The sequence below is a fragment of the Drosophila pseudoobscura genome, chromosome 3 (genome assembly GCF_009870125.1).
Source record: "Drosophila pseudoobscura strain MV-25-SWS-2005 chromosome 3, UCI_Dpse_MV25, whole genome shotgun sequence".
NCBI lineage: Eukaryota > Metazoa > Arthropoda > Insecta > Diptera > Drosophilidae > Drosophila > Drosophila pseudoobscura.
Genome location: NC_046680.1, coordinates 17,209,922 through 17,230,743, shown reverse-complemented (window position 1 = coordinate 17,230,743; position 20,822 = coordinate 17,209,922). Strand labels below are relative to the sequence as shown.

General features: G+C 45.6%; 6 protein-coding genes and 2 non-coding genes across 14 annotated transcripts in view; 4 read left to right on the top strand and 4 right to left on the bottom strand.

The window, feature by feature from the left end:
• Nucleotides 1-36: 36 nt before the first annotated feature.
• Nucleotides 37-5,627, top strand: Smyd4-3 (SET and MYND domain containing, class 4, member 3). Its single transcript, XM_001361448.4, has 7 exons — nucleotides 37-312; nucleotides 3,189-3,588; nucleotides 3,657-3,720; nucleotides 3,783-3,914; nucleotides 3,981-4,328; nucleotides 4,385-4,627; nucleotides 4,679-5,627. Exons 2-7 carry the CDS (start codon nucleotides 3,264-3,266, stop codon nucleotides 5,547-5,549), a joined length of 1,983 nt encoding a protein of 660 aa, XP_001361485.2. The 5' UTR covers nucleotides 37-312; nucleotides 3,189-3,263; the 3' UTR covers nucleotides 5,550-5,627.
• Nucleotides 2,356-2,427, top strand: TRNAT-UGU (transfer RNA threonine (anticodon UGU)). Its single transcript has one exon. It is a non-coding gene; the product is annotated as a tRNA-Thr (tRNA).
• Nucleotides 2,706-2,777, bottom strand: TRNAT-UGU (transfer RNA threonine (anticodon UGU)). The gene has a single exon. It is a non-coding gene; the product is annotated as a tRNA-Thr (tRNA).
• Nucleotides 5,571-6,467, bottom strand: LOC6898745 (cell wall protein SED1). The gene is made up of 2 exons (XM_002138696.3): nucleotides 5,851-6,467; nucleotides 5,571-5,765 (listed from the first exon to the last, which is right to left on the bottom strand). Exons 1-2 carry the CDS (start codon nucleotides 6,413-6,415, stop codon nucleotides 5,659-5,661), a joined length of 672 nt encoding a protein of 223 aa, XP_002138732.1. The 5' UTR covers nucleotides 6,416-6,467; the 3' UTR covers nucleotides 5,571-5,658.
• A 1,340-nt stretch (nucleotides 6,468-7,807) lies between these two features.
• Mgat1 (alpha-1,3-mannosyl-glycoprotein 2-beta-N-acetylglucosaminyltransferase) lies at nucleotides 7,808-10,477 on the bottom strand. The gene is made up of 6 exons (XM_001361447.4): nucleotides 9,442-10,477; nucleotides 8,943-9,373; nucleotides 8,779-8,883; nucleotides 8,619-8,709; nucleotides 8,396-8,566; nucleotides 7,808-8,343 (listed from the first exon to the last, which is right to left on the bottom strand). Exons 1-6 carry the CDS (start codon nucleotides 9,895-9,897, stop codon nucleotides 8,230-8,232), a joined length of 1,368 nt encoding a protein of 455 aa, XP_001361484.1. The 5' UTR covers nucleotides 9,898-10,477; the 3' UTR covers nucleotides 7,808-8,229.
• Nucleotides 10,478-10,837: 360 nt separating this feature from the next.
• LOC4805013 (tRNA (adenine(37)-N6)-methyltransferase) lies at nucleotides 10,838-12,550 on the top strand. 2 transcript variants are annotated; one of them, XM_015184878.2, is made up of 4 exons: nucleotides 10,838-10,930; nucleotides 10,989-11,098; nucleotides 11,175-11,340; nucleotides 11,402-12,550. In XM_015184878.2, the coding sequence occupies exons 2-4, from the start codon at nucleotides 11,037-11,039 to the stop codon at nucleotides 12,401-12,403; spliced, it is 1,230 nt and encodes a 409-aa protein (XP_015040364.1). In that variant the 5' UTR covers nucleotides 10,838-10,930; nucleotides 10,989-11,036; the 3' UTR covers nucleotides 12,404-12,550. The 2 variants fall into 2 exon arrangements, with proteins under 2 accessions (XP_015040364.1, XP_001361483.2); XM_001361446.5 differs by having other exon boundaries at nucleotides 10,899-11,098; nucleotides 11,402-11,882; nucleotides 11,946-12,550.
• Atg10 (Autophagy-related 10) lies at nucleotides 10,842-13,765 on the top strand. 2 transcript variants are annotated; one of them, XM_033379179.1, is made up of 5 exons: nucleotides 10,842-10,930; nucleotides 12,638-12,745; nucleotides 12,803-12,959; nucleotides 13,012-13,271; nucleotides 13,335-13,765. In XM_033379179.1, the coding sequence occupies exons 2-4, from the start codon at nucleotides 12,650-12,652 to the stop codon at nucleotides 13,266-13,268; spliced, it is 510 nt and encodes a 169-aa protein (XP_033235070.1). In that variant the 5' UTR covers nucleotides 10,842-10,930; nucleotides 12,638-12,649; the 3' UTR covers nucleotides 13,269-13,271; nucleotides 13,335-13,765. The 2 variants fall into 2 exon arrangements, with proteins under 2 accessions (XP_033235070.1, XP_015040363.1); XM_015184877.2 differs by having other exon boundaries at nucleotides 13,012-13,765.
• A 1,755-nt stretch (nucleotides 13,766-15,520) lies between these two features.
• Dgk (diacyl glycerol kinase 1) overlaps nucleotides 15,521-20,822 on the bottom strand; it is a 34,653-nt gene continuing 29,351 nt past the window's right edge. For 4 of the 5 annotated variants that reach the window (XM_033379175.1, XM_004444311.3, XM_033379176.1 and 1 more), the window contains 4 exons: nucleotides 16,566-16,721; nucleotides 16,223-16,451; nucleotides 15,983-16,164; nucleotides 15,521-15,922 (listed from right to left, as the gene is read on the bottom strand). In XM_033379175.1, coding sequence (XP_033235066.1) covers nucleotides 15,833-15,922; nucleotides 15,983-16,164; nucleotides 16,223-16,451; nucleotides 16,566-16,721 — 657 coding nt within the window. In that variant the 3' untranslated portion in view covers nucleotides 15,521-15,832. The remainder of the gene's footprint in view (nucleotides 15,923-15,982; nucleotides 16,165-16,222; nucleotides 16,452-16,565; nucleotides 16,722-20,822) is intronic. The other variant, XM_033379178.1, reaches the window with a different exon arrangement.

Sequence of the window (20,822 nt, the reverse complement as noted above, 5' to 3'; positions counted from 1 at the left end):
CAGAGTAAAAATATACATATTTTCCGACCGGGCAAAATTCGTTTCCACAACACCAAATTGTCGCGAGCCAATACTAAGAGTCGGGACAGAAAAAAATATATATATCAAATCAAAGCAATCAAGTACAAGATCTATAAAACCCATTTTCATGACTGCTCGTTCAGACAATACCCAAAATGCAAAAAAATGGCTGTTATAAATTATTTATGACGTTTTCAAAATGTCAACAGCCAAATTCGTCGCCCACCTTAATGACATTTTGGCCAACATTTGAAAAGCAGGAAGGGGTCTGGTGGGGCTGCTGTCTTAGAGGTACATTTTTTATAATTATTTGCTTTTTTGTAGTTGTTGCTGAATGCAAGACTGACAGAAAGACAGACAGACAGACAGGAAGGCGTGCAGTTTGGCTTAAACACAATTTAGTTGCTCGAATTAATTTCGGTTTATTGTTGTTAGTTTTGAATTGGTTGCGCTTTCAGTGCACATCGAGTTGACATCACATTAGGTGTAGCAATGCCCATGCAAACAGAATTACAATGCAAATACCCACGAAGCAATGCGAAGCAAAACGGAAGCAGATTGCAAAGCGGAAAACAGCTACAAAAGGCAACGGAAAAAGAGAGGGATAGATAGAACTAGTCGATGCCTGAACAAATACCCTTTCCCTGCCCCTTATAAGTTCAGAATTGTTTCACAGTCTGCTTCCCAGTTTTCAAGACATTTATTACTCGTGCTCTTATCAAAATAAAAAGAGGTTTTAAAGGACTGAAATTTAAATATTACATATAATGGATGCCCTTCTAAAGTGGGTGTTTTAGGAAATGGTGAAAACCATTTCCAATGACATCTCCACTACTGCTGTGTAGTATCGACCCTTCAGAAGGGTATTAAAACAAACAAAAACTCAAATGCAACGGATGTTTTAATGAAATATACATACAAGCGAGTACGAAGAATAGAATGGGCTGGGTAGAGGAAAAAACAAAATAAACTGTAATTAACTGTCGGCTCTTGAATGAACATGAATCAAAGAGGTCTGGTCTCCCTCTGGGAGGGGGAGGCCGGTCATTTATTCCGCCTGAATTTGCATTCGCATTTGCATTAACATTCGCGAGTGAGTGCCGAGCCGGACGAAGGGTCAGGTACTGGACGGAATGCATTCAGTATCCTGCCTGGGGTCCTCCCAGAACTGCACTGCCACAATGCACTATAATTAGGGGTGGCTGAGGACGCAAGGATGCGACTCCCTGAGAGTGATAAATATTTTGCGCCTGGATGACAGCTCATAAACATTGCCCAATGACGTCTGTGACAGTGGCTCGAAGCGATTACATTTATTGACAATGTTCAATCAGGACGAGCGGCATCCTTGGAGTGCCTCAACTGTACTACAAGTGACAGCTGTCGGCGAGGGATCGCAAATCCGCTGTAAGCCCTGATGATTACATTGTTTTGGACGCAGACAATAAAGAAACCAAGAAGCGACTGACAACCCTTCCATGATTGATGACTGATGACACGCTGTCATGTCCAGTTCTAGCATAGCTTCCCTGTCCCAAGGGGGTTACAATGCCCAAAGTCAACAGCGGGGCGAGGACGCCGATTCCGATTCCGATTTCGATTACGCTTCCTCCCATTCCTAGTGCCATTCAACAGCTTAGGGAAATTTACATACAGCCGTAACCAACATGATGCACCCTTGAGGTGCGGCTTGGGTTTCGCTTCCATTCCGTTGTGCATAATAATGCATTTCACGGCGGGACACCACCCCGAAAAAACCAAATGAACGGGCAAAGTGGGCGTTGTAATGTTGACACTGTAATTTACGCATTTCACCTTTTCTTTTTGGGCGCTTTAACGGATTTGCATCCAGCTTAAATGCCAAAGGGCTGAACTATGGTAATTTGATATGTACATATGCATGTGGAATGTGCTGGCTGCTGGGGACTGGCGACCGGCAAGCACTCGTACAGTTGTGCCTTCCCTGCTCTGAGATGTTGGTGTAACAGAATTCTGTTACTAACAGCCGGAGCGGCCCAATTAAGTGTTACAACTTGCCACTTCCCACGACATTTTCTTACAATTTACCCATAACAAATTGCCTCTTGGAATAACGAGCACCCACAAATGGAGCGTTCTCATTGAACTTCGACTGTTCTTCATTAGTCAAAGAGGCTAGACAGCTGCTCAACTCAAGTGCCGATTCCCAGATAACGAAACATTAATTTACTTTGTCATGCACTCAATTCACGAAGGTAATTGAAACTTTTTAAACAACCCGCGGATGGCAACAGCCGCCGCCACAGCTAGAGGGCGCTATATTTATGTACTGCTTTTGCCACGCGCGTCACTCAAGCCTCTTTAGCTCAGTGGCAGAGCACTGGTCTTGTAAACCAGGGGTCGTGAGTTCAATCCTCACAGGAGGCAATTACGAAAAATTTATACACATTTCTTTTTAATATTTTATAATATTTAATTTTTAAATATTATATGTTTTAAAATATTTATTTTTTAAATATAATATGTTAAGATAAAAAAACCGTATGGAAAATCTGGAATGCTGTTTTTATAAATTATATTTTCCCTTCGTGATCCTTATTGAAGTGATCTTACCTTTAATTTGTAGCTTTTGAGTCGTTAATCTATATAAAAATTAAATATATATACAAAATATTTTAAAAGATTCATAAAATGTAGATAATTCTTGCCTCCTGTGAGGATTGAACTCACGACCCCTGGTTTACAAGACCAGTGCTCTACCACTGAGCTAAAGAGGCGAACAACCCGATCGCGCCATATAACCCAGTTCATTTGTAGGCATTTATGCTGGACGGTTATCTTATTTTTCCCCAAATTGGAGAGAACTTTCACTCAATTCTGAAAGCGTTTTTGTTTCGGGTAGATACTGTGCCGTATTAATAGCTGAATAATACTCGAATTGGGGTTATGTTTTTTTTTAGATGCTTCTAGAGTCTAGGCGGGCAATTTGTTAGTAAACAAACGAGGATCGCTCTTAGAATGCTTTCTCTCTGCGATCTCTTATTCTCTCCTCTCCCCTCCTGGTCTTTATTTATTTGGGTGGCGCTCTCTTTGGTCTATTAATAAAAAGCCGAAATGCTGTCTTTATACCACACGTTGTCGTCGTCTCGTCCCATTTTCCCGAATTTTCACATTCAGTTTGTCTGCAGCTTCTGTGCCGGGAGTACTTTGATACCAAAAATTATTCAAAACTTGCATAATTTTTGACTCCAAGAACTGTCAAAATGAAAACTCCACTCAGCCAGAAGATGGGCTTCTTTGCCGAATACTACCTGAAGCTCAAGGAGCAGGCCGGAGCCACCTGCGAAGCGGATATATCCAAGCTATCGGGATTTAGCGAAGACGAGGAGCGCGTGGCCTATGTGGATCAGCTGGCCTGGGTGCAGGCAGGGGATGCCAACCTGCTGGTGAGACCGGAATTCGATGGCAAGAGTGCCTCCCTGGCCGCGGAGATCAAGGAACGGGCCACGGCTGCCTTCAAGGGGAAGAAATGGCTGGAGGCCATGGTGCTCTATACCAGGAGCTATATGTCATTGCCCAATGAGAATGGTGAGATGTTCCTAAAATGGTTTAAAATTAATTGTAATACATATGTGCTTGTTTCTGGTATCGAATAGTTGCTGAGATCCGTATTGTGCTGGCCAATCGGTCTGCCACTCTGTACCACATGCAGAAATATAAGTAAGGATATAGAAAATGTGGACTTTTCCACAGGTAAGAGAATTATTCTGACTTATTTCCAGGGAGTGCCTGATCGATATCCGAAGAGCCATCGACCTGGGCTACCCCAAGGATATGATCTACAAGCTGTACGAGCGACGCGCTCGATGCTACATGGCCCTCAAGGACTATCCCCATACGATTGAAGCCTTCAAGTGAGCTCAAACTATCAGCTGGCCTGCTATGCCCCACTCTACCATTCACATTTACCTTTCACCTAGAAAGTGCATTACAGCCATGGACGACTCCGCACTCACATCCGACAAGAAGTCCAAGCTAAATCTGGATGCCATGACTATGATCAAAATGCTGCTGCAAGACCCGCGCACGGCTAAGCAGGCGGCCAAGCAACAGAAGCAGAAGATCGCCCTCGACCAGGCCACAGCTCTGCCGGCGGAGAAGGAGTATGTGAGTCCCCTGGTGAGGATCGATCGCAGCCCGCAGGAGGGACGCTTTGCCCGGGCCGCTGCGGATGTGAAGGCGGGCGAGGAGCTGCTCGTCGAGCGGCCGTTTGTGTCCGTCCTACTGGAGAAATTCGCCAAGAGCCATTGCGAGAACTGCTTTGTGCGGTGAGATTGTGGAAGAAGCTAATAGAGATCTTTTGATTATATGTGTTCCCCTCCAGGAGTGTGGTTCCTGTGGCCTGTCCTCGCTGTGCCGATGTCATATACTGCTCGGAACAGTGTCGGGACGAAGCGGCCAAGAAGTACCATAAATATGAGTGTGGCATCGTGCCCACCATTTGGCGATCGGGTGCCTCCATCAACAATCACATTGCACTGAGGATCTTTGCCAGCAAGCCCTTGGAATACTTTCTGCAATTGAAGCCTACTATAGATAAGGAACTCTCGCCAGAGGAGCTGCTAAGGTGAGTCCAATAGGCATTTAACAACGGACTTAAATTCGAAAGCCTTCTCAGTCTCCCCAAGGACGACTTCCGGCGCGTGGCCCAGCTGGAACGGCATCAGAACAAGCGCCCGCCGTCGAACTTCTTCCAGCACGTTCTGATGGCCCGATTCCTGACCAAGTGCCTGCAGGCATCTGGCTACTTTGGCCCCGAACCCAAGCCGGAGCAGGTTCGAGCCATTTGCTCACTGGTGCTGCGCAGTCTGCAGTTCATCCAATTCAACACCCACGAGGTGGCGGAACTGCACAAGTTCAGCTCGACGGGCAGGGAGAAATCCATCTTCATTGGCGGCGCCATCTATCCCACTTTGGCCCTGTTCAATCATTCGTGCGATCCCGGAGTCGTGCGCTACTTCCGGGGCACCACGATCCACATCAATAGTGTACGGCCCATCGAGGCAGGCCTCCCCATCAACGAGAACTACGGACCGATCTACACGCAGGATAAGCGTGAGGAGCGCCAGGCCAAGATGAAGGAGTTGTACTGGTTCGAGTGCTGCTGCGATGCTTGCATCGACAACTGGCCCCTGTTCGAGGATCTGCCCCGGGACGTGATCCGTTTCCGCTGCGAGGCGCCTAACAATTGTGCGGCCGTAATCGAGGTGCCCCCCAGCTGCAATGACTTTATGGTCAAGTGCGTGACCTGCGGCGAGGTGACCAATATCCTGAAGGGACTCAAGGTAATGCAGGACACGGAAATGATGACGCGCACCGGCAAACGGCTCTACGAGACCGGGGACTATGCCAAGGCGCTGCAAAAGTTCATCGACCTAATCCGCATCATGTACGATGTGCTGGCCCCACCGTTCCCCGATTTCTGTGAGAGCCAGCAGCATCTGAAGGACTGCTTCCTCAACCTAGGCAATGTATACAATCTGGATTGATTCGAAGCTGCTGCCCCTCAATTACTTTGATTACTATTTCTGTTCGAAATGTTTATTACAAACGTGTTTTACTCGAAATATTACAGCAGATGTTTCCTCAGGGTTTCCCCTAGTGGTAGCCACAGCGGCCACGATGGATTTTACTGCACCCGGCCACATTGCGGTGGGCGAAGTAGCAGCAGCGATAGCAGCTTATCGTCGACCGCCAGCCCCAAGCTGCAAATTGAAATGCATACAGAGTGAAAAAATGACCTCGAACCCACTCTCTCTCCTCAATATTTAATCTGGACAAGATACTTACGTCCACATCCCCCGTTCCGATAGCCGTAATCCCTCTGATCTCTCAGATAGCATCTCTCAGCCGGCTCGTTCAAGATCCAAGGATTTTTGGTGGTGGAAGTAGGTCGATTGCTGATTGTGGGTGGTGCGTATGGTGGTATATAAGTCGGAGGATGTGCTTCTGTAGTCGTTGTTGTTTTGGAAGCTTCTGTTGTCGTTGTGGTTTTGGGAGCTTCTGTTGTCGTTGTGGTTTTGGGAGCTTCTGTTGTCGTTGTTGTGATCTGATCATTTTTTGTGGTTGTAGGTTCTTCTGCGGATCCTGCACTCATAGCATTTTCAGTGGATGCTGGAGTCGCAGCTTCTTCTGGGGATCCTGCACTCGTAGCTTCTTCTGTGGGTGCCTCAGTCGTATCATCTCCTGTAGGACTGGGCGTCGTAGGTTCTTCTGTGACTACTCCAGTCGTACCTTCTTCAGTGGGCCGTGGAAAATCCACTGGGAACTCGGGCCTTATATCCTGTGCATGAGCACCAGCTAAGAGCACCAGCAGAAGCCCCAGCGAAACCGGAAATGTAAGCGTCAACTGCATTTGAGCGCGTTGTGTTGTCGTGAGCTGATTGCATTCAACTGAAACTGATCGTCAGACCCTCTGAGCTAAGGTAGCTTCAGTCGGAGCTTGCTTGGCCCTCCGTAATGAGTAGACAACAGCAAAAATTACGAGTGCTGAGGGCAGCTCGAGTCGCTGATAAGAGAACACTGCCAGGCGCAACGGGCAATTAGGATGACAAGCACTTTGACCCAATTAATGAAACTTTAATGCTTATTGAATGCCACTTGTATAGAACGGATGTGATTCAGAAGTACCTCACACGTGGGTGGTACCTGGTGACGCATGTCACGCATCTATTTCTTTCAGTGTAGCCTGGCAATTGCTTATCAGAACTTGAGGTGAAATTGACAATTGTGAAGCGCACAAATTGCTTGCGGGTGGCTGAGCACGCGTGCGCAACCCACCTTGTAACACTTTGGTGTTCGTTTTAATCGTTTTCGTTTTCGCTGGCACTGTAACCCGCATAAAGTCAATCAAGGGAACAGACGAGATGTCGATGCCGATGTCGATGGAGGCGAACGATGACGTACAAAACATTTGCTATTGAGTCAATACTGGCAATGCCAAGGGAATTCGGTAATATATTAGTCAATAAACAGATTTCCTTCTCCATAACCAGTAGTAACTTTTTGCGAACTGAACCTGCTTACGCCAGAATAAATAAGCAGGGCTTGGGGAAACCCAGCAGCTTGGTGATAAGATTGGATGATATGGATCATTTTGAAAATATTCATCGATTTCCGTCAGTGCCAGTGGGAGAACCCCAGATTAAAACTTAAAAATAATAAGGAGTGATGATTCTCATGGTGAAATCGTCTGAATACATTAATATATTATATTCGAGTGGTTACTGTAAGAACAAACAACCGATTCCAATTGATAATCGTGATTCCCCTGAATGGCAAAAAACCAAACATCTATACCTCTAGACCGTATACAAAAACAGCAAAAACTCCATTACAAAAATGGTTACATTTATTCGAAAGTGTTACCGCGTACAAAGTCGCGTTGGGTTTAGCTAGATCTTCCAAATATATTGGGAATATCAGGAATACACTGGGGCACATCATGCCGTTGATATTGCATTTGAAGTTACATTTAGTTTGTTCTGGTCCGATTTACATTCGGTATTCGTTTCGGTATTCGTTTATCAAATAAATTACATTTTGAAGTAATTTTTAATAGCTGTCATCTCAGTATACTCAAACTACTCGTTCAACGGGAAACGTTCTAATTGGCCACACCAGAAGAATAATTAAGAACTATGCGATCGGGACGTTCTGTCAGATCGGTAGATATTGGTTGTATATAGCTCGTATTCGAGACCTTATTTTCGGTGGCGGAGGGGCATGACAAATATTCGAAACAAACTTGATCACCAAATTTTGTTATTATCCTGTCTCTTAGAACTATGTATTTCTTAGTACTAGCTTTTTACTAATTGCATTTAACACAATGGAGTGAAGAGAGATAATTAGCTCTAACAATAGCAAACAACACTGACTTATTTACAATATATTACGTTGCGTTGCCTTGCGTTACGTTGTGTTGCTTCCCAAAAGCCCCAAAATTTAGGTAATTACAAGCTATGTATACATGGCGGAGACTCTTTTGATTTGATTCTGTTTCTCATGCAGCAGGGCTGCCTGCTCAAGGAGATTCCATAGTTACGACTTAACTAATTGGTCAAACAAAATAAAAAATACACATAAGACTACTTTTTGGTATTGCAAGCACACGTAGCTGAGTGTGTAGGTTATGGTGCGGTTGGTGTTGGTTGGTTTTTAGCGTCGTTAGCTCCACGAGAGATCATAGCCTTTCCAGTTGGCATTGGGAGCGAGGTGCACGCGTCGTTTGTTGTAGAAAAAGGAAACGATGCCGTGATAAGCAGTGCGTGGCACCCCGCTCTACAAGGAAAGAGAAATCGTTATTAGGGGAATGATCGACCGATCGACTCACCTTGAAGTCATCCATGAGGCCCAGCATCTTGGTTATTCGCTTGTATTGCTCCCGCGTGGTGTATTGGATGCGGACTGGTCCCTCGGCTGCTATCAGGTTGCGACGCAGCTCATCGTACGTGACGATGGGATACGTATAGACACTCTGCACAAAGGTCTTATCATAGTTATCCTAAAAGAGAAGCGAATCATTATGGCGGTCAGATAGATAACAATTTACAAACCTTTAGCAAATGGCTCATATTGATTTTTGTGAACTGCACAAAGTCCTCGCTAAGCTTAATGTGTTTGAGATACTTATCAAAGAACAACCCACTAAAAAGAGAACAAAGCGAAATCAGCCATTGCGGACCGTTTTTCACAATTGTAGCGCTTATCTCTTACTTCGATACGCCTATTTTTCCAAAAGTGCGAGTTCTAGATATCTCCGGTCTGATGCACACGCGATGCTTCCGCTGGGCCGGATGACGTATCCAATCATCCCAAAAGCTAGAACAGTTTAGAAGCAATTAGCAATCGGCTGGCGACGATATAATTGGTCGACTCACGATTTGGGCCATTTAACTGAAAGCTCGCTCCACAGCTTTTTGGTGAGCATCCAGCCAAGACCGGGGAAGAAATCGGTGCGATATAGCAACTCTGGTTTCGAGGCGTCCACAACAGCAGCCTTGCCATTGTCATTCCAAGCGGAGACGCACCACAAACTGGGATCCTGTTTGAGCAATTTGTGTGTGCCCAGGAAATATTCAAAGAAATCTGGCGCCACGTTCAAGTCATCCTCCACAATGATGGCGAAATCGAAACCAACTTTAAAAGTTGTGTTCAGAGCCCAGCCATAGTGTCGGGCTATCTTATAGTAGCCTTTAAACTTCCTCTCCTTGGGCAGGACTTTAATGTCGCTCTGGTCCGGCTGCTCAATGAGGGTGACTTGATTGCCGAAGGATTGGATAACCCCCTTGGTATTCTCATCGCCACAATCCTGCAAGTTCCAAGAAAAACGATAACAATGGCCGCCTGCTCAAGTTATGTTTATGTTTGCCTGCTTACCTGGGACACAATAATGGGAAATTGTTCCATGCTGGGACGATATTCAATCAGATTATCGATGCACTTCTTGACCGAAACCCGATTGCAGGCAAATACCAGCACGGGAAAGACAGGTTCGCCATTGCCCATATATGTTCTCGTTGGTATCGGCGCCGGGGTTTGTTTTGCCACAGGTTGCTCCAGCATCTCCCCGGAGATCTCGGCAGCCACTATGCTAATCTGGGGCGTCGAGACCGTCTGTGCTTGGTCATACTTGGTTTTGACCAACTGTAAGAGGTTCTTGGCCATGTCGTGACTTTTCTTGTTCGCATCTCTCGCCTCGACGTTGAGACGGTACATCTGATGCGCTTGAGCCCTGCTCAAATTTACTCCGGTGTTGCGGAGCAGTAGGTAGTAGGTGGCGTAGGTCCACGTAATCAGAAAACCAACTATAAGCAGCACCTTACGCGATCGCATCTTTGGGGGGTTTGGTGGGTGGGCGTTCACTGCACTCCTTATCTACTGTGCCATTGGCATTAAACTGACGGTCGTCACGCGTTTCGCTTTGCTGTTTAATCGGTGGGTATGGAAGCCCTATATATCGGTTGTTGTCGTATTGGTTGAGCCCTCTTGTTGAGCAGCTGTGTCTAAACAGCGTGTCCAGCATCGGACATTAGCATCTGACACTGTGCAAGCTGGCTACATTTAATGGCAGACTCATTGCTAACGCCGTGAACTGTCCGCCAGGCTGGCAAAGGTATAATTTATTTTGCCAAATCGAATCGCGGAGTTTACACGTTGTCAGGTGTCACCAGAATTTTATACAGCTCTCACTCCGTCGTTGGAATCAAGTTTCTTGTCTGGTTGTCTTTGGTTTCTGGAGCTGGACGTGCTCGCCTCCAACAATTGACAACTGTTGTGACTGGAATTTCTCGGTTCGCATAGTAAACGGTAAACAAAAATAAACAAACGTCTCAAATAGTGAATGTGAATGTGCTTAGGTGTATTTGAATGGGATATGAAAAGAGGTATGGACAACGGACAAAACGGCCCAGAAAATGCAACGCATGCATAGTCAAATCCACCCCATTTGACTAATATACCTTGAAAACAGAATCGGCTGTTCATCAAAACACGGTGAGGTGAGGTTCGTACGAGTCTTTTAGTTTTCATTGGCTGTTTTTTTCTGCTGTCCATACCCCTTTGTATAGACCACTCAAAATGACGACTCATTATTTCGCTGCAAACTAGGGCTGGAGAAACATCGACGTTGGCATCGATGACATCGATGTTTGGATGTTCTGCAGACTTTGATATTTTTTCTCAAGCAGCAATATTTTGTCTACATTTTCCCAGTGGATTTATGCATAAAATATACCGTCGGACCCTCAGAAATATAACGTATATTTTTAAAATTAGACGGTATATTTTGGTATATTTCTGAGGGTCGGACGGTATATTTTAAGGATAAATCCGCGGTCACACTGGATGTAACTACAAGATCCGGGAGGTAAATAAAAAATATTTATTTATTACAGCCTCAACCGCTGTATTTGCGAATTATTCAGACTTAAACGTTGGTCGCTCGTGCAGTCGGTGCTGCAGTGCGAAGAACCATGCATGAGGATGACTTGAAAAATCAATTAACGATTGCGCGGAATGAGATTAACAATTTGAGGTGCGTGCGAATCTTCCTATCCTTTCCGTTGTCAAAGTTCGAGTCTACCAGCGATTGATTTACCTTAACTACGCAGGCAGCAAGTGCGGAACCTACAGCATGTGCAGCGCAAGGACATCGAAACAATAACCCGCCTGCTGAAGGACTTTCGCTGCGAAGGCTGTTCGAGTAAGCAGAATGCCAAGGCCAAGGACGGCACTGACACTGACAAGGCGGAGGCGGCGCCCGGGCTTCAGGGTCAGGTGCGTCTGACCATCAATCACACAATACACACACACATTTCAAATCAATGCTAAACCGTAGGACGTCAATGGCAGTGGGAGCAGCAACAGTAACAGCAATGAGGAGTCTGCCCATTTTCGTCCGATTGGCGTAATACGGACTGCCTTTCCGGAGAAGAGAGCTGTGCCGAGGCAATCGGTTGTGGGCAGCCGCCTACGTAGCCTTATCCAGCTTAATGATGGCGTCTTCACCAACCCGGAGCACTCGCTGGAGGGACTGTCTGACTTCTCACACCTGTGGCTGATTTACCACTTCCATCGGAACAATGCCCATCCGAAGGCTAAAGTGGCACCCCCGCGCCTGGGCGGGGAACGAGTAGGAGTTTTCTCAACACGCTCGCCCCACCGACCGTGCCCCATCGGCCTGTCGTTGGTGGAAATAGAGAAAATTGAAAATGCTACCATCAGTTTCTTTGGCACGGACATGGTGGACGGAACACCTGTGCTGGACATCAAGCCGTACATTCCATATTACGATGCGCCAGCCTTGAGCATCGACTCAGGTATGTTAGGCGCATACAAACCTGTACAACCACGATTCTATCAAAATTTTGGCCTCGTGGCAGGTCGAGCCTCAGCTGGTCCGAATGAAACCAGCCTGGACTTTTACGACTCCCGTCAGGAGCCCGATGGCGAAGAGTCCGATCTGGAGCTATACGGTGCCGCTGGCTATGCTGTAAACAGCATCAGTTCCGACCCGATTCTGCCGCCCCCAAGCGCCGTACGCGTCCCCAACTGGGTGGTGGCCAGCCATCGGTTGAGTGTTTGCTTCAACGAGCACGCCGAGGCCCAGCTGAAGGATTTGCAGGTCGAGAAACAGTGCATCGTTGAAATCTTGGAGGCGGATCCGCGCTCAGTGTACCTGCGCACAAAATACGGCTCTCAGATCTTCACTTTCCAGCTAAGTGAAGTCACCGTGACGTGCAAGTTCGACGACAAGGCCGCCACAGTGACTGTGGTGCAGGTTCGCCGCAATGAAAATGTGCAAGTGGTCGCACTGGACTGCGATCAGCGCAGTGCTTAAGTTATAGTTGTTTTCCCGGATGGCTTTGCAGGGAGATATGTGTTTAGCTTAAGTATTCCGTGTTTAGGAGCTTTGACGTTTCGATTTTGCTGTAGGACACAAGACATTCTAAAATATATTTATGCTGCTTGTTTCTGAAGTAAAAAATTTGGTTTTTTATATAATTTATTAAGTGCGAAGGCAATCCATTGTTGTTTTAAGGTTTGTGTACAATTAAATTTAACTTTCTTTCAGCACCGCACCAGAATGAGCGAAATGACGTGGAAGGATTTCTTGAGTCAGGCCCAAGAGTTTCTCAAAATTTCCGAGCAGTTAGGTGATGGCTGGGTGCTGCATGAAAAGGTATGTAGAAATTATGTATTATCGTAGCATTAAATAAAACAAATATCTTCCGTCTAGGACGCCAATGAGCCCAACACGTTCCTCAAGTACAGCCATAAGATTAAATGCCAAGAGTCCAAAGATAGTGATTTTACTCTGATTAATGTGGAGTATCACATAGTCTATAGTGTGTCGTATCAAGTGCCCATGCTATTCTTCCAAGCCCATCGATCAGGTATCATCATCAAATAGTCAAATGTTCAATTCAATAAAGGACCTTCTTACAGATGGAAGTCTCCTCGACTTGGAGGCCACTTGGCGTGTCTTCATGCCAGACACGGCGTCCAAAGATCTATATCAGATGCTCACCCAAACAGAGCATCCCGTGCTGTTCCGTCCATTCATGGCCCTGCACCCGTGTCGCACAGCTGAGGTCCTCGACCAGTTCGGACAGCCGAGTGCCAACCGTGTGCTCACCTTCATCAGCCTTTACGGACCGCATGTGAAGCTGCAACTGGCGAATGCCTACGGACTGAGCAAATGAAATGTATGCCCGGAACTATGTGGATAATTCGTATTTATTTGTGGTTGTTTTAAACATTGATTACAGGAGTATACATGTGTGGATATTATGATGCTTGGGGAGCTCTATATTACAGTTTTACATTCGATTCGCTACCTTTTATACGGTTTGACCTTTTCATTGAATATTCTACATATATATATTAGAGGGCATTCCAGTGCCGCTCCTCTTCTAGGCCATGGCACAAATGAATATCCAAATTGTACAGTAAATATGGTAACAACTATATATCGGGCTATTGTTATATACGTTGCACTGATAAATCTACATTTCACAAGCATAAATTAAGCCCTGCTCAAATGAACTAAGCTTTGTACACCAAGGACTATGCCGCTTATGGGCCACATTCATCTACTTATGCATTGCATAGATATTATCAATCATATAAAGTATATTTATGTATGTATTATCTGTAATTGTATCGTAATATATAGTTTACAAGTTCCTCTTGTCCTCTCCTCTCGGTTATTTTCACTTTTAATATCAGATAAATGTTACATACTTTCGATCATTTCGATCTGTATATTTAGAGCTAGGCATAGATCGGTATGTAAGTACATATGTATATCCTTAGAGCTAATTGTACTGTACACAAGCTAGACCATACTCGCAGTGGAGAGGCTATGCTTCGGTTCACTAATGTTAGGTCTTTCATTTATAATTAATGTTAACTGGCTACTGTGTGGCATTTGCTGATCCTCGACGCCGAAGCACGAGAGGCCCCGTCTTTCGACGCGACTTCGGCCTCGTGGGCGCGAGGGCATCGCATTGAAAATGTTTGTTTGCAAAATTAAATAGATTTATATGCATATTACTTTGCGTCTGCATTTGTAATCCAACGAAATACATGCAATACACGTACACATACATACATTGATAGGAGTATAACTGCTATTGACTGATTGCGGATCCGTTTAGTGAGGCACTGACAACAAAAGATTCAAAAATACGAGTAGTTAGCAGCTATGCTGTGGCCGTATTTCGGGAGAGAGGACTTCACACTGGCATTAAAACCTTATGAGTGGAAGAACTGCCTTTGAAAATGTTTTTCTTGAACCAATCGTTTTCTTACCGCTCTGAACGCATCTCAGATTGAAGACTTTTTGATGGAGTCAGCTGAAAGAGGGCAACGGAAATATTAATTATATTCTTAAGCAGTATTTTTATGTTGCATACATTTTTAAGGCCTATTGGAGTGCTGATCCTCTCTCGTCGATTGCCTTATATAGATCCCCAGAATCCCCAAAATCTATGGAATATACATAGATGATCTATTTCGTGTCGCATCTAAAATTCTTACAACATAAACTTGCAGTTTTTAGTGGGTATCCAACGGATTTTAGAGGCTTATCTGGCTTGTTTGCATTATTAACTGCTGGGTACTTTTAAGATCTAAACATATACCTTTACTATATATACAGTATATATTTCTTGGATAACTGTGTAAGTATACTTGGAATGTTTTTTGTTCTGAATTTATTGGGTGTATAATATTGGGTGGATGTTGTTGGCGTATTTCTGACTAATCTACGAGTATTGTTGTTATAAGCATTAGCATATATGTATGTATATACGATTATATGAAATATTTGAAGTATTATATATAATCTGTTCTTTGTTCTCATCTCAATATATGTACTCTTATATAAAAATTCATTTAAAGCTTCACCATTTAGTTGATATTTGTATATCAAATTACATTTCTTTAAAATAGTTCTATGTACAATAAACAAGATAAAGTAAAATTCAGAAATTCGCCCATCAGTGGTGGTTGCGGAAATACGCGAGAGACCATGATATGTTTCATTTGCGGATCGTAGTCCGATCCAACACGCACCACTGCAGGGGCAGTCCTCTAATGATGACGGAATAAATTACTTAATTCTAGCTATACTCATACAATACACGAGTATCTGTATCTCCCTATTCTAGGCATAAAATTCGCACTACAATGCTGTTTCTTGTTGTTTCTCTTTGATCTACATGTAGTTTGTTCTGGTTTTGTTGTTGGTTGGTCTCATTTCAGTTGCGTTATTGGACAAGTTTTCGTAATCGTTTTTTAAAGTGGTCTTAAAATATGGTGTAATAAATATATGTGTATATGTATGCAATATACATACACCTAAAGCCTTCATATGGTTAACACTGACGCGTATATGTATGCTTGGGGTGCTTCCGATCCCCGCCTGGTATTTACACGGATCCCATCGGAGTGGAATGGATTCGACTGGTTTTGTATATTTGGCTACACTAAGACTAGTAGTAAAGCTCTGCAACTCACTCGACATATAAATACAATACATCATAAGCACATCTATATGTCTGTATATCGAAATAAAGAATTTTAAGTAAACCAGTAAGTAATCGAGACGAGCAGTTGCTATCTGGGGCTAAAGCTATGTACGCTAGGCTATGTTATGGACGGTGGTGCTCCTAGTCACGATCCGAAATTCATCGTCATCCAGCTCATCGGCTGACTCTGCGGCCTGTCGGCCCATGAAGTCGGTCGATGCGCTGCGCCTGAATCAGCTGCACAGCATATTGAAGAAGCCGCGTCCTTTCTCCGACCTGGCGGCCATCAGCATGGGCACCTGGTTCTTGTGAGTCACCTTAATCTGACAGGGCGGAAATATACAGTCAATACAGTTTGGATCTTGTTCAGCCTCCGCTCTTACCGTGCACGGCATCTGCATCCAGGGCTCGCCGTCGATCTGCATGGGAAAGGTCTTTTTGGTCTTGATTATGACCTCACTGCACTGCGCCAGACGGCGACCGGAGGCGCGCAGACCCGTCCGCACCTGGCCCATGTGCAGACAGTTCTCGAGGCCAATAACTTCGATCAGGCGATCACCGATATCTGCAGTAGACACCCACTAGAGATACTCAAAGCAATAGGATCGAATTGGCCCACTTACCCTGTATAGCCACCGAAAGATCCACGGAGTTGAAACTGGTGGCCGAGAACTCTTTGTCGCTGGACTTGAGCTTCTTGCTTTTGCCAAAGGGTCCAGCGCTCTTCCGCATCCGTTTCTGGGACAGGTGCTCACCCCACAGGTTGGAGCCGCCGTGGGTGTAGGGGATGTTGAGCAAGGCCACTCCCTGCAGATGGGGCCCGTTGGCAAGGTCCAAGGCCACACCGTCGCACTTTAAATATTGAGCGAAGGTTATGCACTTCCTTCTTCTCCGGTAATCCATTTACAAGTCAGAAGCAGGAAAATTCAATCGGACAACCCCCTGGATATTCCTCCCGATACTCACCACAATCTCGATGCTCTCGTGGAGATTCTTGCAGGATGCTGCAAACGTCTCAGACGTTGCATATTCGAAGTACCAAAGTTTGTTCTTCATCCGGCTGTTGAATTTGTGCGGGTTCTTCTCCCTCTCCAAGTGAAACTTGACGCAGATGGCGGCATCCTGTGGAAATACAATCAGCATTGGAATGGGCTCAGCCAATTACTTTATGATGAAAAGGTCAGCATCGAATCGACATTCACGGTCACGTTCCAAATGCACAGGCAAAAGTTGGCTATCTCACCCACAGGACCAATTAGATGGACGCATTCTCGAGGACATCCAAGTACAGGAGTCATGTATTCAATAAAAGATAAATATTTCCTGACCAAACAGTAGCAAAATGTAGCTTGAATGCATAGACGATGCATAGTCCAAGCCATTAGGAATCTGGCGAATTTCAGCTCAAGGCAACAAGCCGACAAGAAAAATGCTAATAATTTTTCCCTTTAGAAAAGCAAACAATTTATGTGAAAAGGGAAAGATACAAAGGGGCCGGATCAGGGTTCACAAATCGAATAAGTATTTGAGAAACTTTAAGCTCGAAAAGAGATTGTTGCAGGCTTCACCGAAGTGTCAGAGGGCATACTTCGTGCCCGTGACCTGAGGTCCATGTACAAAAGGGACATGTTTACTTTATGCAACAGCAGGCAAGCTCCAAAAGGGGAAATGGTGGATGGAGTGCGGAGATGCAGCGCGCCCACCCCGACTGCCTCCTATCGGAGAGCACCCCAAAGGGTTTCAGTATTTTAATTGCATATATTCCGTTGCGTGTCCGACTTTCGTCCCGTTACGTATACGTCACGTTGCACCTTCGGTAGGCCCATTTGTTATTCATGTCAAAGTGGGAGTACGAGTACGAGTACGAGCACACAGGGCTCTCTGTTCAGGGCCTTGGCGGAGCCTGCCTGGCTTTCAATTATGGTCTGTTGCTTTCACAGCAAATAAGATTTATTACCGCTCCAGTGCAAATTGAATTGTCAACATGAGCGGGCACGCGTCTGCCTGCCTGGCCACGCTGCAAGCTGAAAAATCGACGAAAACTTTTTAATTAGCTTGCACAGCCTGCCCCAAAAACTGTCACTTTCCGCTTCATGCACGGCCTGGGCGGTAAACTAATTTAGTGACAGCACCAGCTTATTAGCATGCCTCGACCGCACTATACCTATTAGTCAGGCCAGAGCTAAGGAGGAAAGGAGAGGGTGCTGGTGGACCAAGCGAGCAGGTCAGTGACAGCTTGTTTGCATTTGGGGGTCGCCTTCGGCAATGTTTGGCACAAATTTTGATTGGCTCTAAATGAGATGACTTCGAGGGCGGGGCGGTAATGAAATAATTTGTAAACTCAAACTGGAATATCTAACGGCAAAGACAGGGGCCCTGAAATCCCTCTAAATGCCATTGGGAGGCGCTTCTACTCATAGGATATACAGGCAGGTGAACATAATGCCCCATAAAATGCACATCAAGCCCGCTATCTCTGCCCGGGATACATAAAACTTGGGCTCAAGTCAAAGTCGCAGCTCTCACAATTACACATGCTGTGTGGTCTGTGCCTGGGGGTTTCAGCAGGCTTCACAGACGCTGTCAGCTTCATTTCGTCCCCATATCACACCATCTTCCACGTTCTTTTACCCGCTTTTATCATCAACGCACAAGTTGGCGCTCAACGTCAATTGTTTGACGTTAAACCAAAGAGTCGGCGTGAAATACTTTTCATGCTGTATTACCCCATGAAAGGAGGATGAGGGGGATAAGGTATGGGAGTGATTCCACTCTCCTAGGAAAGCTTCCTCTGTGCGACTTTGGCCACTTGAGTGGGGCACAGGCAGAGACACACTACACTCCTCCTAGACCAGACACATGTACCCGCACATACATAAGTGTTAAATGGATTTCGTGATGGGAGCGGGCTGCCTATCTGGTCGGGTCTGACAAGTGAGATCCCAACAGGCACTACAACACCAGCAATAACATCATTGCCGACAGTTTGCTGTAGACGCCTACTGTTTAAACAGACGCACATCAAGTCATAAATAAACTAACACCCACACACGTTTGATGGGGTTTTTATTTCGGTTTTTGGTGCGGATTTTGTGGGATATTCACGGCACGGCAAGGAGACAGCCAGCAGCACAGGACAGGACAAGGCACGCAATTGTGGGGGAGCATTAGGCTGATTTCAGTTGCGCAAGGGAGCGCGAAATGTTTGCACAAAAAGGATTTCAGCCTTAGCCGCCACTTGACAAATGGTGTGACCTTACTGGGCACACACCACCGGGCACACACTCGCAGAGAATCCACCGAACCATATGGGGATTGTACGTATTTACACTCCGCAGATACGAGACAAATACAGGCGGGACCACGTCTTGGCCGATTTGTACAACATTTCCGCCTTATTTGCCGTTCATTTCATTTCATTTTCGCTCTCGTTTTGCGGACAGGACAGCCTTCTCCGGCTCTAAATTTGTCACTTAACGTTGCTTTATGGCCGCCTTAAATCCTCCCCTGATAAACGAACTGCAGGCGAGTATCTCCGATTTTCTGGAATGCTCATTCCTGCTCCTGTTCCTGGCATTCGTGGCCTTTCATTCCATTCATATCATACTAAATTATTCAAAGGCCAGCCCCCTGATGTGAAACTTTGCAAACTTTTATCCTTTTTTCTTTCCTCTCATTTCTATTTATTGCCTTCCCAGAGTGCGAGTGCGAGTGCGAATGTGCGAGTGCGAGTGTGTGTGGGCGTGCGGGAGTGCGGGAGTTCGAGTGAGGCGTGTTTGTCCCTGGGGCACAATCTGTTACTTTTTCTCGACTTTGCGGTGCTGTGCTTGCCGTTGACTTGAGCAGTCACTAATTTAACACTTGCTGGAAATTATAATGAGACAAGTTTCTTCCGGCTGTGACCTGGCCGCAGCTTGGCTACCTATTAATTTAAACGTTTTCCTCGTTTGGGGATTCTCTGCACTTGGTCTTTCGGCAAAGGACAGTCTAATATCAGAAAACATAGCATACCTTTTGGGGCCTACTGCCCCAAAATTGGAATTGGAATGTTCGATTGGAAAAGAGCAAAAAAATAGCACAAATTGCACCTCATCCGGACCGGCACCTGCCTCAACCTCTGCTCACTCCCCTATCAGGAGAATTGGCATTCGAATACAGCGAGGAATCAATGATGCAAATGTGCAGCTGATGATTGTGTGCTTAACTCTTGCCACCTCATTTGCATGCTCTGATGCTGCCTCTGCCTCTGCTACTGTTTCTACTACCTGTCTGTGGCCTGCCTCTGACTCCTCTTATCTGTGGCTCTGTTCGTATTCGTATCTGTAGCTGCCACCTGCCTCTGGGCTGGCATCTGCAATTGCACCGGCACCTGGCCACTTTGCATGCAAAATGTGTTGCAACGTGGCTGGCACACTCCCCTTGACTAATCGGCAGACATAGCTCTAGCTCAGGTGCTCTGGGGGATATGGCAATCGCTCTTCAGCATTCTGCAATTCTTTCGCACCCCGTGCGCCCTTCTAACCATAGCCCCAACCCCTTTCCGTTCGCTTTATTGGAACGCCATTGTTTGAGTTGATTTTGCTTTCACTCGTTTCTGGCCTTTGGATATGAATGGAACTGAAGCGTATTCCCAGGAAATTTGCATGCCAAAGAGCTTTGCCTTTTCTTTATGGTTTCATTCGCTGCCATTTAGTTCTTGGGTTTGATTTCGAAATTTTCCCTCCACTGCTGCCCATCGATGGAGCGGAAGGTGGAGGGTTAGACTTCCTCGGCTAAGCCGGAAATATGCGGTCTCTTGGCCAGAATGCTGAATAAACGATTAAGTCCATTTATATGAATTATTTCGAAGCGCAGTGTCGTATCTTCCCGCTTTTGTGTTTTGCGAGCCGGGCTAAGGAGCCGTCGGTATACATATTATACCCTCCGTCCAGAGGCTACTAAGGGGCTTTCCACTAATTATCTTAAAACAGATTCTCATTGGCAAATATGAAGAGTATACTAAGCCTTTTCTCTTCTTGTGCCACACTAAACTTTCGTTTCGAAACATATTTCCTGGGCCTTTAATTGGAGAGCTATAACTATGGTCCTAGCTGCACAATCAAGTGTCAAATGCAATAGCCATGAAATCCTCATCTAATTATGGTAATGTGAAACCCATTGCTGCCGCAAACAGAAAATGGGAACAGAGAGTGCCCTGGAAATGCTCGGCATGGCATCTGTAAT

Excerpts from the sequence above, each read along its gene's own strand:
- Atg10 (XM_033379179.1), top strand. The coding sequence starts at position 12,650 with ATGAGCGAAATGACGTGGAAGGATTTCTTGAGTCAGGCCCAAGAGTTT. Across the intron at positions 12,746-12,802 it reads GCTGGGTGCTGCATGAAAAG|GACGCCAATGAGCCCAACAC; the intron begins GTATGTAGAAAT and ends TCTTCCGTCTAG. Across the intron at positions 12,960-13,011 it reads CTTCCAAGCCCATCGATCAG|ATGGAAGTCTCCTCGACTTG; the intron begins GTATCATCATCA and ends ACCTTCTTACAG.
- LOC6898745 (XM_002138696.3), bottom strand. The coding sequence starts at position 6,415 with ATGCAGTTGACGCTTACATTTCCGGTTTCGCTGGGGCTTCTGCTGGTG. Across the intron at positions 5,766-5,850 it reads TCGGAACGGGGGATGTGGAC|CTTGGGGCTGGCGGTCGACG; the intron begins GTAAGTATCTTG and ends TTCAATTTGCAG.
- Smyd4-3 (XM_001361448.4), top strand. The coding sequence starts at position 3,264 with ATGAAAACTCCACTCAGCCAGAAGATGGGCTTCTTTGCCGAATACTAC. Across the intron at positions 3,589-3,656 it reads GTCATTGCCCAATGAGAATG|TTGCTGAGATCCGTATTGTG; the intron begins GTGAGATGTTCC and ends GGTATCGAATAG. Across the intron at positions 3,915-3,980 it reads CATACGATTGAAGCCTTCAA|AAAGTGCATTACAGCCATGG; the intron begins GTGAGCTCAAAC and ends CCTTTCACCTAG.
- LOC4805013 (XM_015184878.2), top strand. The coding sequence starts at position 11,037 with ATGCATGAGGATGACTTGAAAAATCAATTAACGATTGCGCGGAATGAG. Across the intron at positions 11,099-11,174 it reads AATGAGATTAACAATTTGAG|GCAGCAAGTGCGGAACCTAC; the intron begins GTGCGTGCGAAT and ends TTAACTACGCAG. Across the intron at positions 11,341-11,401 it reads CGCCCGGGCTTCAGGGTCAG|GACGTCAATGGCAGTGGGAG; the intron begins GTGCGTCTGACC and ends GCTAAACCGTAG.
- Mgat1 (XM_001361447.4), bottom strand. The coding sequence starts at position 9,897 with ATGCGATCGCGTAAGGTGCTGCTTATAGTTGGTTTTCTGATTACGTGG. Across the intron at positions 8,884-8,942 it reads TCAGTTAAATGGCCCAAATC|CTTTTGGGATGATTGGATAC; the intron begins GTGAGTCGACCA and ends AAACTGTTCTAG. Across the intron at positions 8,710-8,778 it reads GGAAAAATAGGCGTATCGAA|TGGGTTGTTCTTTGATAAGT; the intron begins GTAAGAGATAAG and ends TTCTCTTTTTAG.